Source organism: Diplotaxodon limnothrissa, linkage group LG13 (genome assembly GCF_057381915.1).
Source record: "Diplotaxodon limnothrissa isolate DT_005_m linkage group LG13, D_limnothrissa_male_GT1.1, whole genome shotgun sequence".
Lineage (NCBI taxonomy): Eukaryota > Metazoa > Chordata > Actinopteri > Cichliformes > Cichlidae > Diplotaxodon > Diplotaxodon limnothrissa.
In genome coordinates this window covers 16,240,671-16,258,446 of record NC_140608.1, presented here as the reverse complement: position 1 = coordinate 16,258,446, position 17,776 = coordinate 16,240,671, and the positions used below count along the sequence as shown (strand labels likewise).

The following is a 17,776-nucleotide window of genomic DNA, read 5'->3' as shown; positions in this document are numbered from 1 at the left end:
GGCATGTCTTTGCTTTGTGAGGTTTACCTTTTTTTTTTAATCCACTTTCTTTTCGCCAATTCCTCAAAAGATAATTCGAAACACATGATGGTAAATATTGTACACCAGGCTGCCCCACACTAAGTACACTAGTGAGAATACAAAAAGTAACACTGATGTTTTTATCCCTTTTTTTTCTTCTTTTTTTCTCTCTCACCAGTCCTTATATTGTATTGGCACATAATGTCCCTGCCACACTCGTATTATCCAGATATGTATGCCAAGGCTGTTAGAAAAGTCTGTTGCTTTGTTCAGTGCAAATTACATCCCCTTTTCTCCTCATTTCCTAGTTTGCATTTCACCTTCTCCGCCCTCTAGACCTCTGTTTGGAAGTCTCCCTCCTGGACATCTAAGGGTAAGTTGACACACTTTTCCCACTCTGCAGGCGTCATCTCCAGTGAGTCCTTGGTGTCAGATTCTAGTACATTCATAGTGGCGTAGTTCTGGTACTCACAGGCTGGATTGTAGCTCTCCCATGGGTTCTTGTTTGGCATTGCCTTGTCCTGTGAACATGGCCGGTGGGGTGTGATGTTAGTGGCATGATATCCTCTGCAGCTAAACCATTTTCTGTCTTTTACATAGTTGAAAGTCAGTTCACTCAAAAGGGCATTATCTGAACTCATCTATGAACCCACTTCTAATTGAAAATAATGGATTAATGCTGTGGAAAGCATCAAATAACAAAAGATAATGGTAGTGTATTAAAGGTGAACATGCTTACGCTATTATCATGGAGTCATAGCAGAACTGTGTTTTCCCAAAGTTCTAAAACTGCTTTATTATATGGGCTCCATATGTGAGCCATTCATCTGAATGTGCTCTTACTGAGAGTCCCAAAGATGCTATTGCAAATAAAGGAGAGAAGCTGCTCCCAGTCAGGGAATATAAAATGGATACTAATGTCTGCAGCCAGCTCTGCAGTAGATTCATTTAGGTAAAAAAAAAAAAAAAAAGAAAGAAAAAGAGAGAGAGAAAAAGAAAAAATGGGGGAGTGAGAATGTGCTGTAGTTTTCTATACAAAAGATCCTGTATTGGTAACTAAGCAACAGGCCTTGAATTACATTGTACTGTAGGGCTGATTGAAAAGGGATTATATGCGACCAAAGGTACTGACATATCCTTTTATCAGATGTGTTTGGTCACCAACCCAATTTGTGCTTTCAGTATAAACATTAAATGCTGCTTGCGTGAGGCAGACGCGTGAAGCCTTATATCCTCACAGTCTGCAGCTGTAGTCAGGTGCAAAGACAGATGGTAAGACTTTTGATTTGCAGCGAGGTCAGGACTAATTCATAGAAGCAGCCTGACTTCTGGACCGAGCGTGATAAAGGAACGTTTCCCCCCCACACACACACACAGCCGCCAGAGGAGTGCAACGGCATTAAGGTCAAAGTTGTATACGATGCTGATAGATTAAATAATCTGCCATGCATTTATGGAAAAAATGATGGTGTTGCTAAGTAGATAAATGTGCATGTAAATAAAAGTGCATTCATGGCCTTGCATTGGAATGGATGCACTCTACTGCGACAAGAAAACCAAAGGTCCTTTTTCCCCTGGCCTCGTGGAAAAAATGCTTCAATGCTTTTAAGGGTCGGCCCCCGTCACTCAGCCTTCGCCAGCTGCTGGCAGGCCCGCTGCTTTACTGGACGGTTCACTTCTGCATGTACTTTAGCTACATAACCACTCATTTGCACAATCACACACTATGTGTCCTGCACCGGGTATCTAAATAGAGTATTTGGATGTTGCTCTGTTTCACTGGCTGACCGCCACCCCCCTGGTTTCCTGTTACTCACCATGCTGCCCATATTTGGTATGTCTCGAAATCGGTCCAGGGTTTGAAATTTCTGATTCAGTTCCTGGAACAGCTCCATGTGTCTTTTCCTGGTGTGCATGACTTTCTGCAATAGCAAGGGTTTTTCTTTTGGTATTGACAGCCAATAATGGAAATGCATCTTCCTCCCCACCCCCTCCAGCTCTGCTCAATTTGTTAGTGTCATGGTAGTTTACTTATAGGCCAGGTTTGAAACAAATCTACCTGTCACTGCATATACACAAGTGACTGCCAAAATAAAGGAAACAGCACTGTAATTAAAGTTAGGGTTAGAGGACACTGAAACGCTGAATAACCTACACTCTTAGTTTTGTTGGTGTCAGGGAAACCCTCGTAATCAAACCTTGGCACTAATTTTCCATTTAAGCCCAAGCTAAAAGAAAACACACCCCAAGCCAAACTAGATGCCATGTTTCCTTGATTTTGACAGAGTTTACAATATATATGCAGCAAAGCCTGATTTAACATTGCAAAGGAAATGCTATAACCTGCCAAAGGGGGTTTGACTATGTGTTTGCAAGCCAATAAAATCACTGCTGAAACCAGTGGTAAAAATCAGATGTGAAATGTGCAAATGACTTTAAAAGCATACATTTTGGAAATCAACATATAGCTAATGGATGTAGGAGATGGAGGAGGACAAAATGTAGATGAGAACTGTTGCCCTGTTTGTCAGTTGACAGCCTTGCTTTTACCTTAACTACACAGCGTGCCAATAAATCTCACTGAGTCAAGGCTGTGTAACTCCAATAAGCTTAAGAGGCACAACAAGAACTAGTAAATCAAATGACAAACACAACTGCAAAAATGGCCTTTCTCTGCATAAAAAGCTAGATGCATGTACCAAGGAAGGAAACATTATGGTTTTACATACCTCAAAGTCCAGATCGGAGTAACGTGACTTTCTTCTCTGTAAACAGAAAATCGGAAAGTATTATGAAGCAGCCATGGGCCCCAATACAGATGTTTGGAGTATTTTAACATAAAAGTGTTAAAGTGCAACTGAATCTTCTGTGCTTCATCCACATGAGCATATGTACCTCCAGAGAGCTCATAGATATTGTTGACCCTGTCTCACTCCTAGAAAGCCCCGTGGATTCCTCCATTTCAGCGAGGAAGTTCTTAACAGCCGTGCGAGGTTCAAAGGGCAGGTTTTGCATCTGCTCTGGAGCGCTCGGATATTGCTGCTCCAGGTTCACATTCATGTGGTCCATGCCTGACGGGTTGATATTGAAGTCAGGGCTCATCTTGTAATGCATTAGCCTCTCGTGTGGCAGTGTATCCATAGTGATGTTCATCTTGGTGTCGTCTTTCAGGAGGGTGGGCACGTTACCCGACCCCGACACGGCTGCGGAGGCACGGGGCATGACTATGTAGTCTGTCTCCATCATCTGACTCTGCATGGGATGGCCCTCCTTGTCGTGGACGCCCATGTCTTGGTCGCTCTGGCGCAGGGCGTCGTCGGTGCAAAGGTAAACGGTGCGGCGAATGTCGGCGGTGGTGTCCACCATGCACTGCTCTTTCAGCTCGCCCATTCCCATCGGCATGTGCAGAGCGGAAGGCTGCTGGATAATCACTTTGGAGATGATGTTGCCAGGCAGTGTGGAGTAGTTGAGGCCCTCGGGGGCCTTCTCGTCCTCCTCATCATTGAGGGAAATGCGGGAGAGGGTGCCTGTTATGGTGGCGGCGCGACAAGAGCCCATGTCTTTGTGGAGTGCTGCGGGGCAGGGTGATACAAGGATTAGTTGGAATTTCTCAGTAATGGGTGTCAGACTCTGTTTTATATTTTTCAGCATGTGACTGAAAGAACAAGGGGATTCAAATCAATGCGAAAGAACTCTCGGCGGAATATGCAGTACAGAGGGAATAAAGTACGGGATATGCACCGAGTGTGACATCACGCCCAAATACAAAGGGACACAACAGCAGACACTGCTGTCTCTCGAGGATATTACTGTAAATGGGCTCATATAGTTTCATCCATCCCTGAAACTCCCTCCGCCATTCAGAGTACAGCATTTCACATCCTAATCCAAACTTAGTAATTGCTGGTGAACTTGTCCTGTGAAAAATATTCTACCAAGGAGCAGATATCTATTCCAAAATACCCTCTGGTTATAGGAAACACTGAATCCTCCCCTGTGTGTATTTTAATCTTTGCCTAGGAATTATATTATCTGCTGACAAAAGGCCTGCAAGGACATTACAAGAATAGCAAACAAGCGCAATACTCCCCTCTCTGTTCGAGGCTAATTTAATGCTCAGTGTGGACATGGGGAAAACAGTGTGGTATTCGCTCTGAAGAAGTCCTTTGATCTAAGTTTACCCTGTGTTCTGTAGTGTGACGCTGCAGAATATTACTTCTGCTGCTGACAATAACCCAAGCTTGTAAACAACCAGCTTTAACACCGTGAGCCCGCAGAGTGGTCCGTTAAGTGCATTTCTCTCAGACTGCAGCTCCACTTCGGTCCATATCAGGTCATAATTTATAAATGACACCTGTCTTTTCTTCCTTTTTGTATCAGGTATGCCCACTTTAGCTTTAGACGAGCACAGAATGAAGTAGGGCAGGCCAGAAGAGCCAGGGAGCCCCTTTTTGTTACTTAACAAGTGCCGTTTCAGAGAGCTCTGAATAATGGCCAGCTTGGTTGCTCCCTCCACATTTAGGATGTGGAAGGGAGTGGGAAAAGGAGAGGTTTCAAGCCTGTGCAGGTTTCTAACGCGAGATAACTTGCACAGTCTCTTTTATTCTCCTCAGTTTTATTAAATCATAAAACTAATGTGGCCCAAAAATACAAAAGAGCGCGACAGAGGAATCAGAAAACATTGTATCTCCCCAGTGAGATAACTTAGAAAGAAAATCCTCCCACAATTAGACACGAAGGACCTACGTACCTATCCTTAGATGGTATCACGACGTTAATGAAAAGACATAATTGCAAATGGAACTGCCGAAAGATGAGGAAAGCTGCCGCTATTTCAATTTACTGCAGTTATCTATTACAGTGACGCTGGAAATTACAGTGAAAACTCCAACAGCTCTCTTTATACTGTTTTGTTCTCAGATTAAAGTCAGTGTTTTTGAAACTGTGAAAAAACTCCTGTGGGGATTGTTGGTTGTTATATAACCTGAGCTATTTTTTACTGTCTAACCTCTTTGTTTTTTTGTTTTTTTCAACATGCAAGCCAAGAGGAATCTAGTTAATCAAAGAGTGTGTGTTCTTTACCTGATCGGCAGGCGATGTCCACATCCTTCTCAAAGTCCGTCTGTAAGTGAAGGACAGTGAAATGCTCAATATTTCTAAAAATAAAAAGCATATTTTAAAAAAGAAACCAGCTACAAAAGTGAGATCAATGCTATTCTATTGTTATGATACATGAAAAGAATCCCAATAATATTTCAGCAAAATGTGTGTGGCTGAAAAAAAAAAATTGGCTGCAGCAGCTGGGGAGCATTTTGTGCTTGCTGCTAATGATCGCATTGAACGAGAGGGCCTGACACCATTCTGCTATTGTGAAAACTGTTTCACTCTGGATGGTATTACAATACTAATGGCAGATCATTGCTTCAATGTGCCGGTGGCATCGTCATGCTAGATGAAGAGACTGGCGTCCCAGTCAAAGGTCATAGAGGGAACAGTCCTCTATTACCCAGTGAGAGGAAATGAGAGGGATGGACGGCAAATATGGCCAGTAAGTTCAATCAAATAGAAATAAAAGACTGAGCTCAGGGGCTAAGAAGACCAAAGGAAACTAATACCATTTATCAAGGGGCCAAGTGTCTTCACCGCATATAATCTGAGCTTTATAAAAGCACACCATGCAAAATTATTAACCTATAGAAAGAGGTCATAGAAACCTAAAAAAAAATAGGATAGTAATAAAAGACAAATTAAGGTTAGTAGAGAACAAAGGGGTGTGCCCATGTATTATAAATAACCAGGGAACATTGCTCAAATTACAGAGGATCTAACGGCTGCAGATAACAGTGGGGTAACTGTGCCTACCATTATCTGAGCATGCCCATTAGGGAAAGTTCCTGTTGCATCACCGCTGATTGGATCTTGGCAGTTTCTGAGCCGACATCTAAAAGCATCCTGGACCTATGCACAAGAGGGAATAAGTGTTAGGGAATATATTAACAATACAGCTTATTATGTCTGTGATATCCTTTAAACATTTCTTTTTAAATATGCAAAACCCTACAGGGAAAGAACTGTTGCTTTAGGCTGTTAGTGAGTTTAGGATTCGAAAGCAATTAATAGTTAATAGCATTTGCAGGAGCATAATCTGCTGACATACAGGCAGTTAAAAGAGATCACAGGTGAAGAGGGGGAAGAAATGAAATCATCCTCTACCTCTCTCCGTAGGATACAGTGCACCATCACAATGACAAAACCCTGCAGCGAGTCAAAGACAGCAAAGAGGATCTGAAAGAGGATGGAGCGCTTGTCCGTTATGGCAAGTACCGCAGACATCCAGGTCAAAGCCAGCAGAGGCAGCACGACACAGGAACTCCACAAGGACGCCCTGAGAGAAAAGAAGGAGCACCGTGTAGAAGAAATAAAGGCAGGCAAACTGGTGGTGATATATACAGTCTACAGTGCTGACTAAAATCTCAAATCTCAACCGTTTCAACACTGAAACGTAAATTTGCATTGCAGTGGGCAGCGAGATGATCAGAACTGCAGAGGTGGACATGCTGTACATACAGAGACTCCCCGCAGCACCGCCTTATTGATTCACAGACACTGACAGGCACTTACATTGCATTGCTAGCTGTAGTTGCTGATAAAGCAGTTGTTGATACAACGCCACATTTGGCACACTTGAGAGTTAATCCTGTATGCGGCTCACTCATCTGTCTGTGGGACATAGAGACAACATCATGACAAACAACGCTGAGAGCCACTAACTCCACTTTAAAATCTCCCACCGTCATATTATCTACAACAGAAGCAGCCAATGTGTGGGCGTGTGTGTGTGGTTTTTTCATCTTGGACTGATTCTGCCAAAGAAATACGAAACCATGTCGCTCCCGAGAGAGATCTGACCTCTTTATGTTTATGCCTGTAATTTCCTTTCAATGGCAGAAAAAAGGAGGTCTAAATCTCCATATGTACAACAACTCAAAGCACACTGTATGTATATTTTTGCATGATTTTAAGAGAAGAAAAGAAAAAGCAGGTACTAACAAGGATGTGCTGTCATACCCTGCTCGGTGCTTCAGCTTCTTGTCCAGTATACCATCTCTGGACACTAGTTTGTTAAACACCAAAATGCCAATCACCATGTTGACCTGTCACGAGAAAGGAGAACAGGAATATTTGTTTTCAATAAATCATCCACAACGAGAGGATTTTAAGAGCAATGTTTTTAATTTCCCAGCATGACATTCTCCTTAAGTAGCCAATGGTTAGTGTCATTTTCCATCTGCATTAACTTTGACCTGTAGCTTCTATTATTTGCTCTTCTCTGTGACATTTCAGCCAATGGAAGAGACATGCCCCGCACACTCAGCCCCGGCACAACAGCCTTAAGAAAGGATCTGCCTGACAAGAAGCACTCGTCTCCTCAAAGGCACCTTCTCCTATTATTAGCAGAGAAGTGAGGGAGCTTTACACTCGCTGGCTGGACCATTGTTTAAAACAGTGCACTGTAGTCTATTTAAAATCCCCCATAACTGTGAGAAGAACTCATTAAGTATTTATGCAAATACATTCGGGGAAGTTTTTATCCAACAAGCTCTGTTACTGTGAGACATCTGACTATCGATATAGTGATAACAGCAGCACGGTGTGGCGTGCATTCTCACTGCAGATGGTTGTTTCTGCTTTTTTTTTTTGTTTTGTTTTTTTGCAGAGATTAGCTTGTGTTCCTCTGAGATTCGCTGCAAATAATAACCACGGAGCGGCGAGACTTCCGAGTCTTTGCGCTCAAACAAGAGGTTTAGTCACTTAAAAAATACATATATCTGAAATCGCTTCATTTCAAATCCCAGCAGAGAACAGGAATTTGACAGTGAACAATATTATTACACATTCCGAGTCGTCCGTCCCTCTGACACAGACTTAGTGATTTGCATAATCACATTCTTTGTGTAATTTTCTCTGTACAGCTATGTAAATACAAAATGATTAAAATACCCCAGTATATTAGATTTTGGACAAATCTAATGCATAAATACTTAATAACCTCACAGCTTCATGGAGGGCCATTATGGTAAATGAAAGGGGGTTACTCGAGCACATTGCCTGATGGGACGCTCATTACTTTGACTTTGAAACCACAGTTGGTTCCTCAAGTCAAACATTTTCAAAGCATCATTTTTTGTGTCGGGTTTCAGCACAGCACAGTTGTACCATATTCACACCATACCACCGCTAGAATCGCGTGGCTCGTGTGAGTGCTGGTCTTTGAGTGCAACCAGAACAATTCACAAGCACTGCAAAGTCATGTTTATTGAAGAATTTGTTGCTGCTAGTGCTGGCAGTTTTTCCTTTAATGTACATTTCCTTTACATTACATTATACAGAAAAGCAAAAAAACCCAACCCCAACAAAACAAAAAACAGACAGTGGTGGCTGAGACATACCAGAACAACAGCAGCTGCAGGTCCAACAAAGGCGTACAGGAGCCCGCCCTCCAAAGACAGCCAACAGCTGCAGGAAAAGCAGAGGAAAAAACACAGTTAACTCCCACTAAGGCATTAACATCCAAGTTAATGGTGCACACCAGCATACAGTTGTGTTTTCCACAATTGTCAGGGGAGAAGTGCCATATGTTGTAACTCCATATCCAAAGTTTCACGGGGTAATAAGATTCTAAAGAGATTTTAAGCAGTGTTTATGCATTTGGTATCCAGCAGGGATACAACTCACATAGAATTGGGGTCTTGCTGTGCTATTTTGAAATTTGATTGGCTTCTTGGGACTTTGTTTATGATACTATTTAGGATAACTAAGCCACTGCAGACGCGTGCAATCATTACCCTTAGATTTTACAGACGAACCTACGATGTGCCCACTGAATACTAAACACAGTTAGAAAGAGAGGAAAAAAAACTTACTATAAGGGTGTCCCATAGCCCTTTGTTTTGGTAAATCCCATCGAAACCGCAACAACTAAAGCTGGTAATCCTTCAAAGGAGAAAACAATCAATAGTTATTTGAGCAGTTCTAGTAGCTTGTTAGAGCTGAGAGCATAAACCCACTTCAAGGGAGAAGAAGTCAACTGTGCCTTCCAGTCATTAAGGAAAGTGCAACCCAATTGATTTCATTAGAAGCCACAGTATGAGACTATACAGACATCTGAGAGTATATGATCAAGTATGGGCAATTCAATTTATTTCTTTAAGTGGCAGAAAAGAACAGACTGTACGCGGCTTCGACAAAAGGGCAGCAGTGCATCATGTCCAGAAATTTCATCACTGTACTGTACAACACGTCTCCACCTTCCACACCTTTTACAAGAAGGGATTTGGCTGTACGTCTCCTCATTATAGATTGGTGTAATTGATTCGGTTCTTGCTACTATGTACTTGGAATATTAACACTATCCCTCTCCAAGCAGCGCAAGCAGGTGCTATTGATGTAATCAGTTTCCTGGAGGCACGAGCCGAAGACCCCGTTGCCATCCAGTGCTTCTCTGCAGTGCCGGAGAGGTATAGAGTGCTGGGTGTTCGCAAGCATGTCGTAAATCACAGCGCAGGCAACAATCTGGTGGAGACACTGCGCTTCAAACAGGTGAATTAAGAGACCACAGGCACTCTGTGCTGCTTGTCTCTTTTAGATCAGTGTTTTGTTTGAATAAGGTCGTAATCTGTAGAGGATTAAAGAATTATGTTCTTGTTGTGGCATGAGTAAACGAATAGAGTAATCTGTACTGCAATGCAACATCACTGTGGGACGACACAATCTCATTTATTTGTCAAAATGTATATTAGTACTTTTTTAGAAATCTGTGTGATTGCAGAACAGGCTTTGTCCATTTTTTTTGCAAGCCATGGCACTGCAATGACTAAGAGAGCCTTGTTTGTTGCTAGGTAACAAGAAGAATGAGTGTGGGCTCTTTCATACCGTAATCAAATTGATTTTTTTTTTTTTTAGGAGAGATTTTTGTAAGAAAAGGCTGTTTGGACAGGGATTGATACTGGCAGTTATCAAATGAAGGGAAATCTTGTAGGTTTTGATGCCGCATGTATTTATTGATATTTGTATGGTGCTTATGATTAAAATCGGTAAAGAAAGATGATACATATGCTGTACTAGTTGCATTCAGTGCATTTTGCCTCTGCAAACATTTCCTTCTTCTAAACTGTACATCAGAGGGTTTCAGATGAAATGTATTCTGCTGCAGTGTGAATGCCTGGCTCAGACCCTCTTTATCAGACATAAGGTCATTGTAACCTGCAATTGAAGAGCCGCACCAGTCTGTCCTTCCCCCCCACACTGCTCATGACTGGTCCATTTACCCAGCCCTTAGAGAGCTTGACTGGAAAAAGCATCACAACAAAAGCACCTGACAGGATGAGGATCTAGCAGCCCCACGGAGAGGATGAATAGGAAAAGACGGTGCAGTTACTTGGAAAGACACCGCGGCCAGAGATATTGTGAGAAAATGGCAGCTGCTGGGATGATGGGAGATAATGGAGAGGTTTAGAGAAACATGCTGCTTTACTTACCCCAACCCAGACACAGAAAGCGCTTACGGATGAGCCTGGTCCGAACCTTTCCTGTCACTGCCATGTAGGACTGCCAGGCCTCTGTTAGGACCCAGCAGAACGACGCCAGGAAGAAGAAGTGCAGGAAGGCTGTTGTCATGATGCAGACGCTCTATTGGATGGAGAACAAAACATGTCAGACAGAGGCAGAGCTTCATATTTAAAAGAAATGCAGTTTACTAACAGCTAATAAATATAGATTCCTTTGAAGCAACAGGCTTCCTACGGAGATGCATCAATTCTATTGATAATCCCTCATTTCCTTGAATCATTCCGGCCATACGAACAACACAGACCATCCATTAGTATCCTGTGCAGCTCAGGGAAAGTCTGCCTTGCACCAACAGAGTCAGCGATAGTAGTTTAGATCAAAGCCAGTCTAGCCAACACAAAAAAACACAGCGTAGCATTCCTCCACACTAAACCTCATTAGTATGCAGACGATCCAACCTGGAGCCATGTGAACCAAGGTCAACTGTTTTACACAGACAGAAGGGGCAACAAACCCACAACACTGCTTAAACGTTAGAGAACGCATGTGTCGGAGGCAGCACATTGGATTGATGCCACTTTTCATCTTCATTAGTTTGTCCATCTTTGTCCCACGCTCCAAATGGGATCGTTTAGAAGAGGATTAGAAATGAAGAAGTATCCTTGAGAATCTTGTCATTACATGCTGACATTTGTGAGCGAGAAGAGATTAAGCTTTTTTTCTTTTTGCTCAGATTGTTTGCACTGTGAAGATTTGGTAAACTGAGTAATACTGTACAAAGACGCAAAAGATTGAAGTGCATCATCTCGTCCGGGGGAGTATACACCATGCTGTGAGATCTCCCATACACTTTTTCATCCCCACTGTGAAAGGCGCACTAAATCCATCTATCCCCTGTAGTGCTCACGGGGTTTATGCGAGACAATAATCCTGCATTACCTTATTCCCGGGAAGTGGGAAATTCTGTTAAACTACACCCACGAGGGTGGAAAATTCATGTAGGATGCATTCAGGTGCAGTATGTATTTGTCATTTTCTTAGATACTTAAATGCTTTTGGATATTTTTTTAATTCAGCAGTCACTGTGGATTAAGGAAGTTAAAGGAATTTCATTACTGGTTGCAAAGAAGAGCTGCTGGTAAAATAATGCTTTGCTAATGTAGCAAAATAATCCAAAGCACCGAAGTAGAATATTAGTCAGTTTTGGCAGGTTCCAACTGTTAAATAATCAGCAGTGTGTTCATTTACACATTTCATTAAGTGCAAAAATGTCAGCCTAAATGTACCTGCAAGTGTGACAATCATTTCTGGAAACTTTTGCTTTTTCCACAGAGTCTAACTGGAAACAAAGCAATCCAACTGCAACTTTAAAAGCTTCAAAATCCGTAAACACGTATAGTATTTATGTTACTATAAATGGTGAAGGAAAACTATTTTGTTTTTGTGAGGTTTAGGTGGATTCAATACACTTGTGGCTAATGCTGCAGACGGTAGTATCGAAGCAACAGGGGAAAAAAAGAAAGAAGAAAGAAACCCACAACAATCATAACACATCACACTCCCATGACGCATTGCCACCTGCTCGTGTGGTAATTACAGGTGCCGTTTTAGAAATCACAAACATGCTGCGCTATAAATCTTTGATAAACTGAGATTAAGAAAAGGCATGTATGTGGGAGTCTGCCCACTTTTGACAAATTCTGACCTTTCAATATGGATTTTTTAAAATTTAGTAACCTATATCCACATGTTAGCATGCACTGTGATTGTTACTGGCAGTGATCATTACTGGATGGAGTATGTGACCAAAAAAACCTCCAGCAATTTCACATCCTGATTTTGTGAAGGAGACAAAAGGGAAATGGGAAACCATACAGTAGCTAGACAGCTTGTAGACTTGCACCCAAAGCTAATTCTAGCGTTGCTGTTGCTCATGTGCTGTCCAAGGTGCTGAAAATAGAGCCTGCCTTGTTTCCTGGAAACGGGTCATATGCAACCACTATGCTTCATGGTTCACTTGGATGCCTGTGCCGTCCAGCCTCATTAGTCCTCCAAAATGAAAGCTGTGCATTTGAAGAGAGAGGAAGCCACACTATGAGGATATTACGATGGCATCGGTTGAAGGAAGGCAGCTATACAGAAACGAGGCTGAAACCCAGAGTTCACGTTGCCCTTTAAAAAGGCAAATGCTCTGAGATGCTGAGTACACTGTGTCGGTATCCATGGAAACAGAGGAACCGAGGAAGGGACCAACATTAAAACATCGCAGAGCTAATAGACGCTGAGGTAAGGGTAGGTGGTGATGGGGTATGCTTCAAGCCTGTTCAGCAGTGACAGTTTAAGATGAGGACAGGACATTTGAAGAATTAATGTGTCCTGCCTAAACTCTGACTAAAAGGTCTCTGACACTTCAACCTTCAAAGCCACAAAGTAAAAAAGAGCAGTGACATATTATTCATACATAACTTTCTATTATGTTATTACTTGTTCACACTACTGTTGCTGATGAAATTGTTTTCAGGGTCCAATTAATATTCAATATTTGGTTATTTCCATTATTTATAGGTTCATTAACTGGTTTTATGAGAATACTCAAAGTCATACACTGTCAGGTTAAAACTCTAAATTTTAATGAAACCTGAAGAAATAGATTACTCACTGTGTTTTCGCAGCAGAGACCTACAACATTATTTAAAATGCTGTAGAACAATCTGAACTGGACTATATAACATTGCTTTTATCTTCCCAACTGTACTGAATCACTGTAGGAGGAGGAGGCTGGTGGTTATTTTGACTGAAGCACCCTCCTTCTGAATCAAGCAGCAAGCGCCCCAGTGCGTTACACAGTGGGTGCTTGGGTGGAGGACGTTAAAAAACTCCAAACAACAAAAGTGGTAGTGGCAAAGAGTTGTTGAACCGCAGAGGAACGCTGAAAAAAATGTATTGACTTTGCCACTACAGCCAGAAAATGGCTACTTCTACTTCCTGGTCTGTGGATGTGCCTCACATGAACCTGAAGTGAACTCATCCCGATAACAATTCTACTTCTGCCTACTTTATCTCAATATATAACACTCCCAAGGCTCTAAACAGTACATCCAGTTATTCTCTCCAACATAATCAGAGGATTCCTGCCAAGTATGTAGGAATGAGCAGCATGTTGATTTAGTCACTTTCTACTCTGTGTGACATCAATTTAGTTAAAGTGAAACCTTGAACTGGATTGAAGAGGATGAACCAAATCCCACTTCCGTGCAGCTCATCCTAAGGAGATGAAGCCTGTAGTGTGCTGAAACTATGTGCTATTGTGTGTTGCAGTTATTGTATGTCGAATATTTGGTGCATGGACCCTTGATTATGTTTAATAAACGATGACTAAGTGCATATATTATGCATGTTTTAATGGTAGTAAATGGCAAAAAAGCTTCATTCTTCCAATTCCATTATTTTTAACTACTCTGTCAAAATAATGCTGCACATCTCAGGGATCTATCTGTTTATCCTGTCTACTTCAAACTTGACGTGCACTGCTGAGGATCCGAGTAAGTGCAGTGTTGAATTTAAGGTCATTTGGATGAGGAATAATGTGAGTTTGAATGGTTGTCTGCCTCTATGAGTTGGTCCTGTGATGGTGACTTATCTGAAATGTACTCTGCCTCTCGCCCTATGATGGCTGAGTTAGGCTTCTGCCCCCTGTGACCCTGATAAGGATAAATGGAAGAGAATGGATGGATGAGGGGTGGTCTCATTTCATGGTTTCCTTCATGTTGCTGCACAGAAAGAGTAAAAGTACAGTGATAATGTGTGCCTGTCACCATTCTTGACCTCGCTGTCACGCTCCTGTTAGCGTCAGTGTTGGCGTCAGTTCACGCAACACAAAGAAAGATTCTAAACAAAGTGCTGCTTTCTCAGCGATGCTGTTTATGATGAGGTGCTGACAACGTGAAATCAGCCCCCGAGAAACCACAACAGTATCCTCAGAGTGCCTTTAGATCAGCGGCAAAGACTACCGACTGTCATCGGCTTTGAATCTCCTGGTTACTGTTGCTATGCAGCACTGATGATGTCACACTGACTTTTATGATCTGTATTCAGGATCATGTAATGTTGCCTGGTAACAGCGGCGACTTAGGCTTTGTATTAACAGGGGACAGTCATTGTGGCAATTTCCAGTCCTGAACCCTAAACATATGTTTCCGTCTCAGGTGAAGGAGCACAAGCCTACAAGTGATTTTCACAGGAATCCGGTCACATGAAGCTACAGACTGACACCTGACACTTGTCGCTGCGTGACGGGCCACAAATCAGAGATTGTGGCTTGTGAGGCCTTGTGAGGCCTTCATCATCAAATGCTGAAGATGAATCATCAACATTCAATGCTTTCATGCATGCAGACTCACATAAGTGCATTGGTAACATTAACTAATGCTTGATAAACACCTTAAAGGAAGCATCAAGGTAGATGACCATCTTTAACTGTATTCCTTTTAAGTGGTGTCAACATTTCTCAAAGGGCTGTACACACATTAAGAGACAAGCAATAATATGGCAAAAAGCAAATGTGGATTGCAATAAAACTCAGCAAATTGAAGACATGAAAGGAAATAATTGCTATTGATGTAAAGTGACCATGAACCAAGTTACAGTAACTTCAACTCTGAGGTAAGTAACAATCAATGGGTGCGAAGAATAAGTTGACTGGCACACTGCAAGGTGAGCAATATACAAAAGCAGGGTGACATAAGGACTGTGAGCCTTAAATGGCTACTAATGACCAGTGGGTGATGAGTGAATCACTTCATGGAGGGTTGACTTTAACCCTAAATCACAGAGCACTAATTCAGTGTGGAGCCCAACTAAGTTGCTGCTGTTGCTAAGCAGCATCAATAAAGGACTATAACCACCATTAAAAAAACAAAAAATCTCTGTCTGGCTCTTCATCATTACAACCATCTTTACAATCCACCTGAAACTTTCAGAGGACATGCAATGGCCATTTCATATCAAAATCTGTCACCTATCCGATATCTATATGTAAGGAAAACCTCCCTAACTCTGCCGAAATGCCTCTGACTTGCCTGTGACAGTGGGAACAGGCAGTAGGAGTTTAGAAAAAAATCCCCTCTCAAAGCAAACATCAAATAAGCCAGGCAAGCATCTGCAATGCTGTCGCAGATCAAAGTGTATAAACACTGTAATGTCACAAAGGGAGTGACTGCCAGCAATTCACTTGTGATAACTTGTAACATCAGGAGGTTTAAAATGAAGATAAAGCTATAAACTGGTTCTCATTTCAGAAGACTTATGACACCTTGACCCCATCTGCCTTATGTATTTCATAGTAAGAGCATTTTAGTGGAACGGCCTCTCTAGCTCCAAGACTCTCTAATTGCATCTTCCCAGGCAAAGCCAACAGCTCCTGCTTGTCTTTGTTTGTCTTTCTATAAACCAGGATCAACAGAAACAGAGGACAAAGGAAAAGCATACACAGGCAAAGGTGATTCACTGTCTTCCTGCTCCCAGGGGACACCTCCATAGCAAAAAGATGATTTCTATTAGATGATGAGCAACTCGGAATCCACAAACAGTGGAGCCAATTATGTGCACTTCTTACAGGAGATGGAGGAAAAACAAGTGAGGCTGTGTCAGGCAGCATGGCAATTAAACCCACACAGGGACTGTTTTCTCCTCTTGGTGGCCTATCACTCAAACACCGGCTTCTACAGAGTGTCTGATCAAACAGATGAGCATTTTCTCAAATATTGTTACAACAGAGTGTTCAACACAGAGCAAAGGGACACTAGTAATAATTGCATTGTTTGGGAAGTTTTATCTACAGCGCAGCTGCACTTGAATAAATACATTTTACTACTCTTGACGACAGTACTCAGCTAGCTGAGTTTTGAGGTCCCCAATTAAATCTAGTTTTGGTTCTCGAGGCCATGGTAAATAAGCACATTTGTGCTTTTTGTGTGCTTGCTTTAGAAGTAAAGATAATTTATGCACAGAAGCCACAACAGCAGTTTGATAATAGTGTGCTTGGCTCAAAATTCTAAATCTGCTAATGTAAGAATGAGGCAAAATCTGCAAGTAATGAATCTTTGGGTGGTTTTTCTAGTCACTTACTGAAAGCAGAATCTATAGTTTAGCTCAGCAGCCACTTGCTTCTGCTTTATACAAAAACACCTGTTTACTAATGGAGAAAACAGATCATAAAAACTGAACCAGACAAAACAATAAGTTTAAAGCTGCTGAAAATTTCAGTGAAACTAAGAGGAATTTCAAAGCCAGGTTACAATTCTGTGGGTTCAATTACACCAACAACCTTGATCCAGATTTGTGTAGCTTCAAAGTTCAGTATTAATAACAGTGTTGGTCCGTTCCAAACAAATCTGTCAGCACTGCTTATTTTGATCCCCGTGAGTCTGACAAGGTAGCTTGTTGAGTCAGTCTAACAGATGCTGAAATTACATCTTCAGTATGTCAGTGGATTTTCGGGGGGGAAAAACACCTAATCTCTTTACAGATTTCACAGACAGACATCCTATTAGAGGCGAGCCGAGTGAGTATTCCATGTTAAGTGGTGGTCCTTACAATCAAGACAGGAGATGGCTGAAGCCCTGATTAAATCTGACAGGGCTTCAAATCAGCTCAGCTTTAAAAAATGCCCTGAAGCTTTGTGGATTCAGCGTCTTGGCTACTACAGTGTGCCAGAGATGCGAGGGCCAGCAGGGACACAGATGAACTTGTTATGTGCGGATGCTGTTTTTGTTATTTTACGAGACTGTTTGTAATGAACCAGCTCGGGTTCGCGTCACGATGCTAACAACTAGCACATTTTTGTCCATAATTTATCTTGTTGATTCTTATTAGATTAGTTTCCTTATTCATTTGTTGTCCATGTTTCCATTTTCGATGAACTCGGGAAAATTAACAAGCAGTATTTTGATTTATGAGTAGTAAGAACCACTAGTTGGCCCATCTGGTCCTAAAGTACTAGAAGGTAAGAGTGGCAAGTCAGTACTCGTGTTATACAGCACCAGCAATACTTCTAATGACAAAAGACCCCCTAACTCTTTTGACACATTTCTTTCATTTTTACAAGCATTTTAAAGGGATTTTTGTCTGTGATTTAGATTCTAAAATCTTTGACTGCTGCGATATGAGAATATCCAGATGTGCCTTA

At 41.8% G+C, this 17,776-nt stretch overlaps 1 protein-coding gene across 3 annotated transcripts in view; it reads right to left on the bottom strand.

The window, feature by feature from the left end:
* Positions 1-353: 353 nt before the first annotated feature.
* adgrb3 (adhesion G protein-coupled receptor B3) overlaps positions 354-17,776 on the bottom strand; it is a 119,162-nt gene continuing 101,739 nt past the window's right edge. For 2 of the 3 annotated variants that reach the window (XM_085369372.1, XM_085369373.1), the window contains exons 19-30: positions 10,560-10,710; positions 8,946-9,015; positions 8,472-8,538; positions 7,072-7,175; positions 6,643-6,741; positions 6,235-6,406; positions 5,884-5,979; positions 5,104-5,143; positions 2,917-3,593; positions 2,751-2,786; positions 1,839-1,943; positions 354-542 (exon numbers count right to left, since the gene is read on the bottom strand). In XM_085369372.1, coding sequence (XP_085225498.1) covers positions 354-542; positions 1,839-1,943; positions 2,751-2,786; positions 2,917-3,593; positions 5,104-5,143; positions 5,884-5,979; positions 6,235-6,406; positions 6,643-6,741; positions 7,072-7,175; positions 8,472-8,538; positions 8,946-9,015; positions 10,560-10,710 — 1,806 coding nt within the window. The remainder of the gene's footprint in view (positions 543-1,838; positions 1,944-2,750; positions 2,787-2,916; positions 3,594-5,103; positions 5,144-5,883; positions 5,980-6,234; positions 6,407-6,642; positions 6,742-7,071; positions 7,176-8,471; positions 8,539-8,945; positions 9,016-10,559; positions 10,711-17,776) is intronic. The other variant, XM_085369374.1, reaches the window with a different exon arrangement.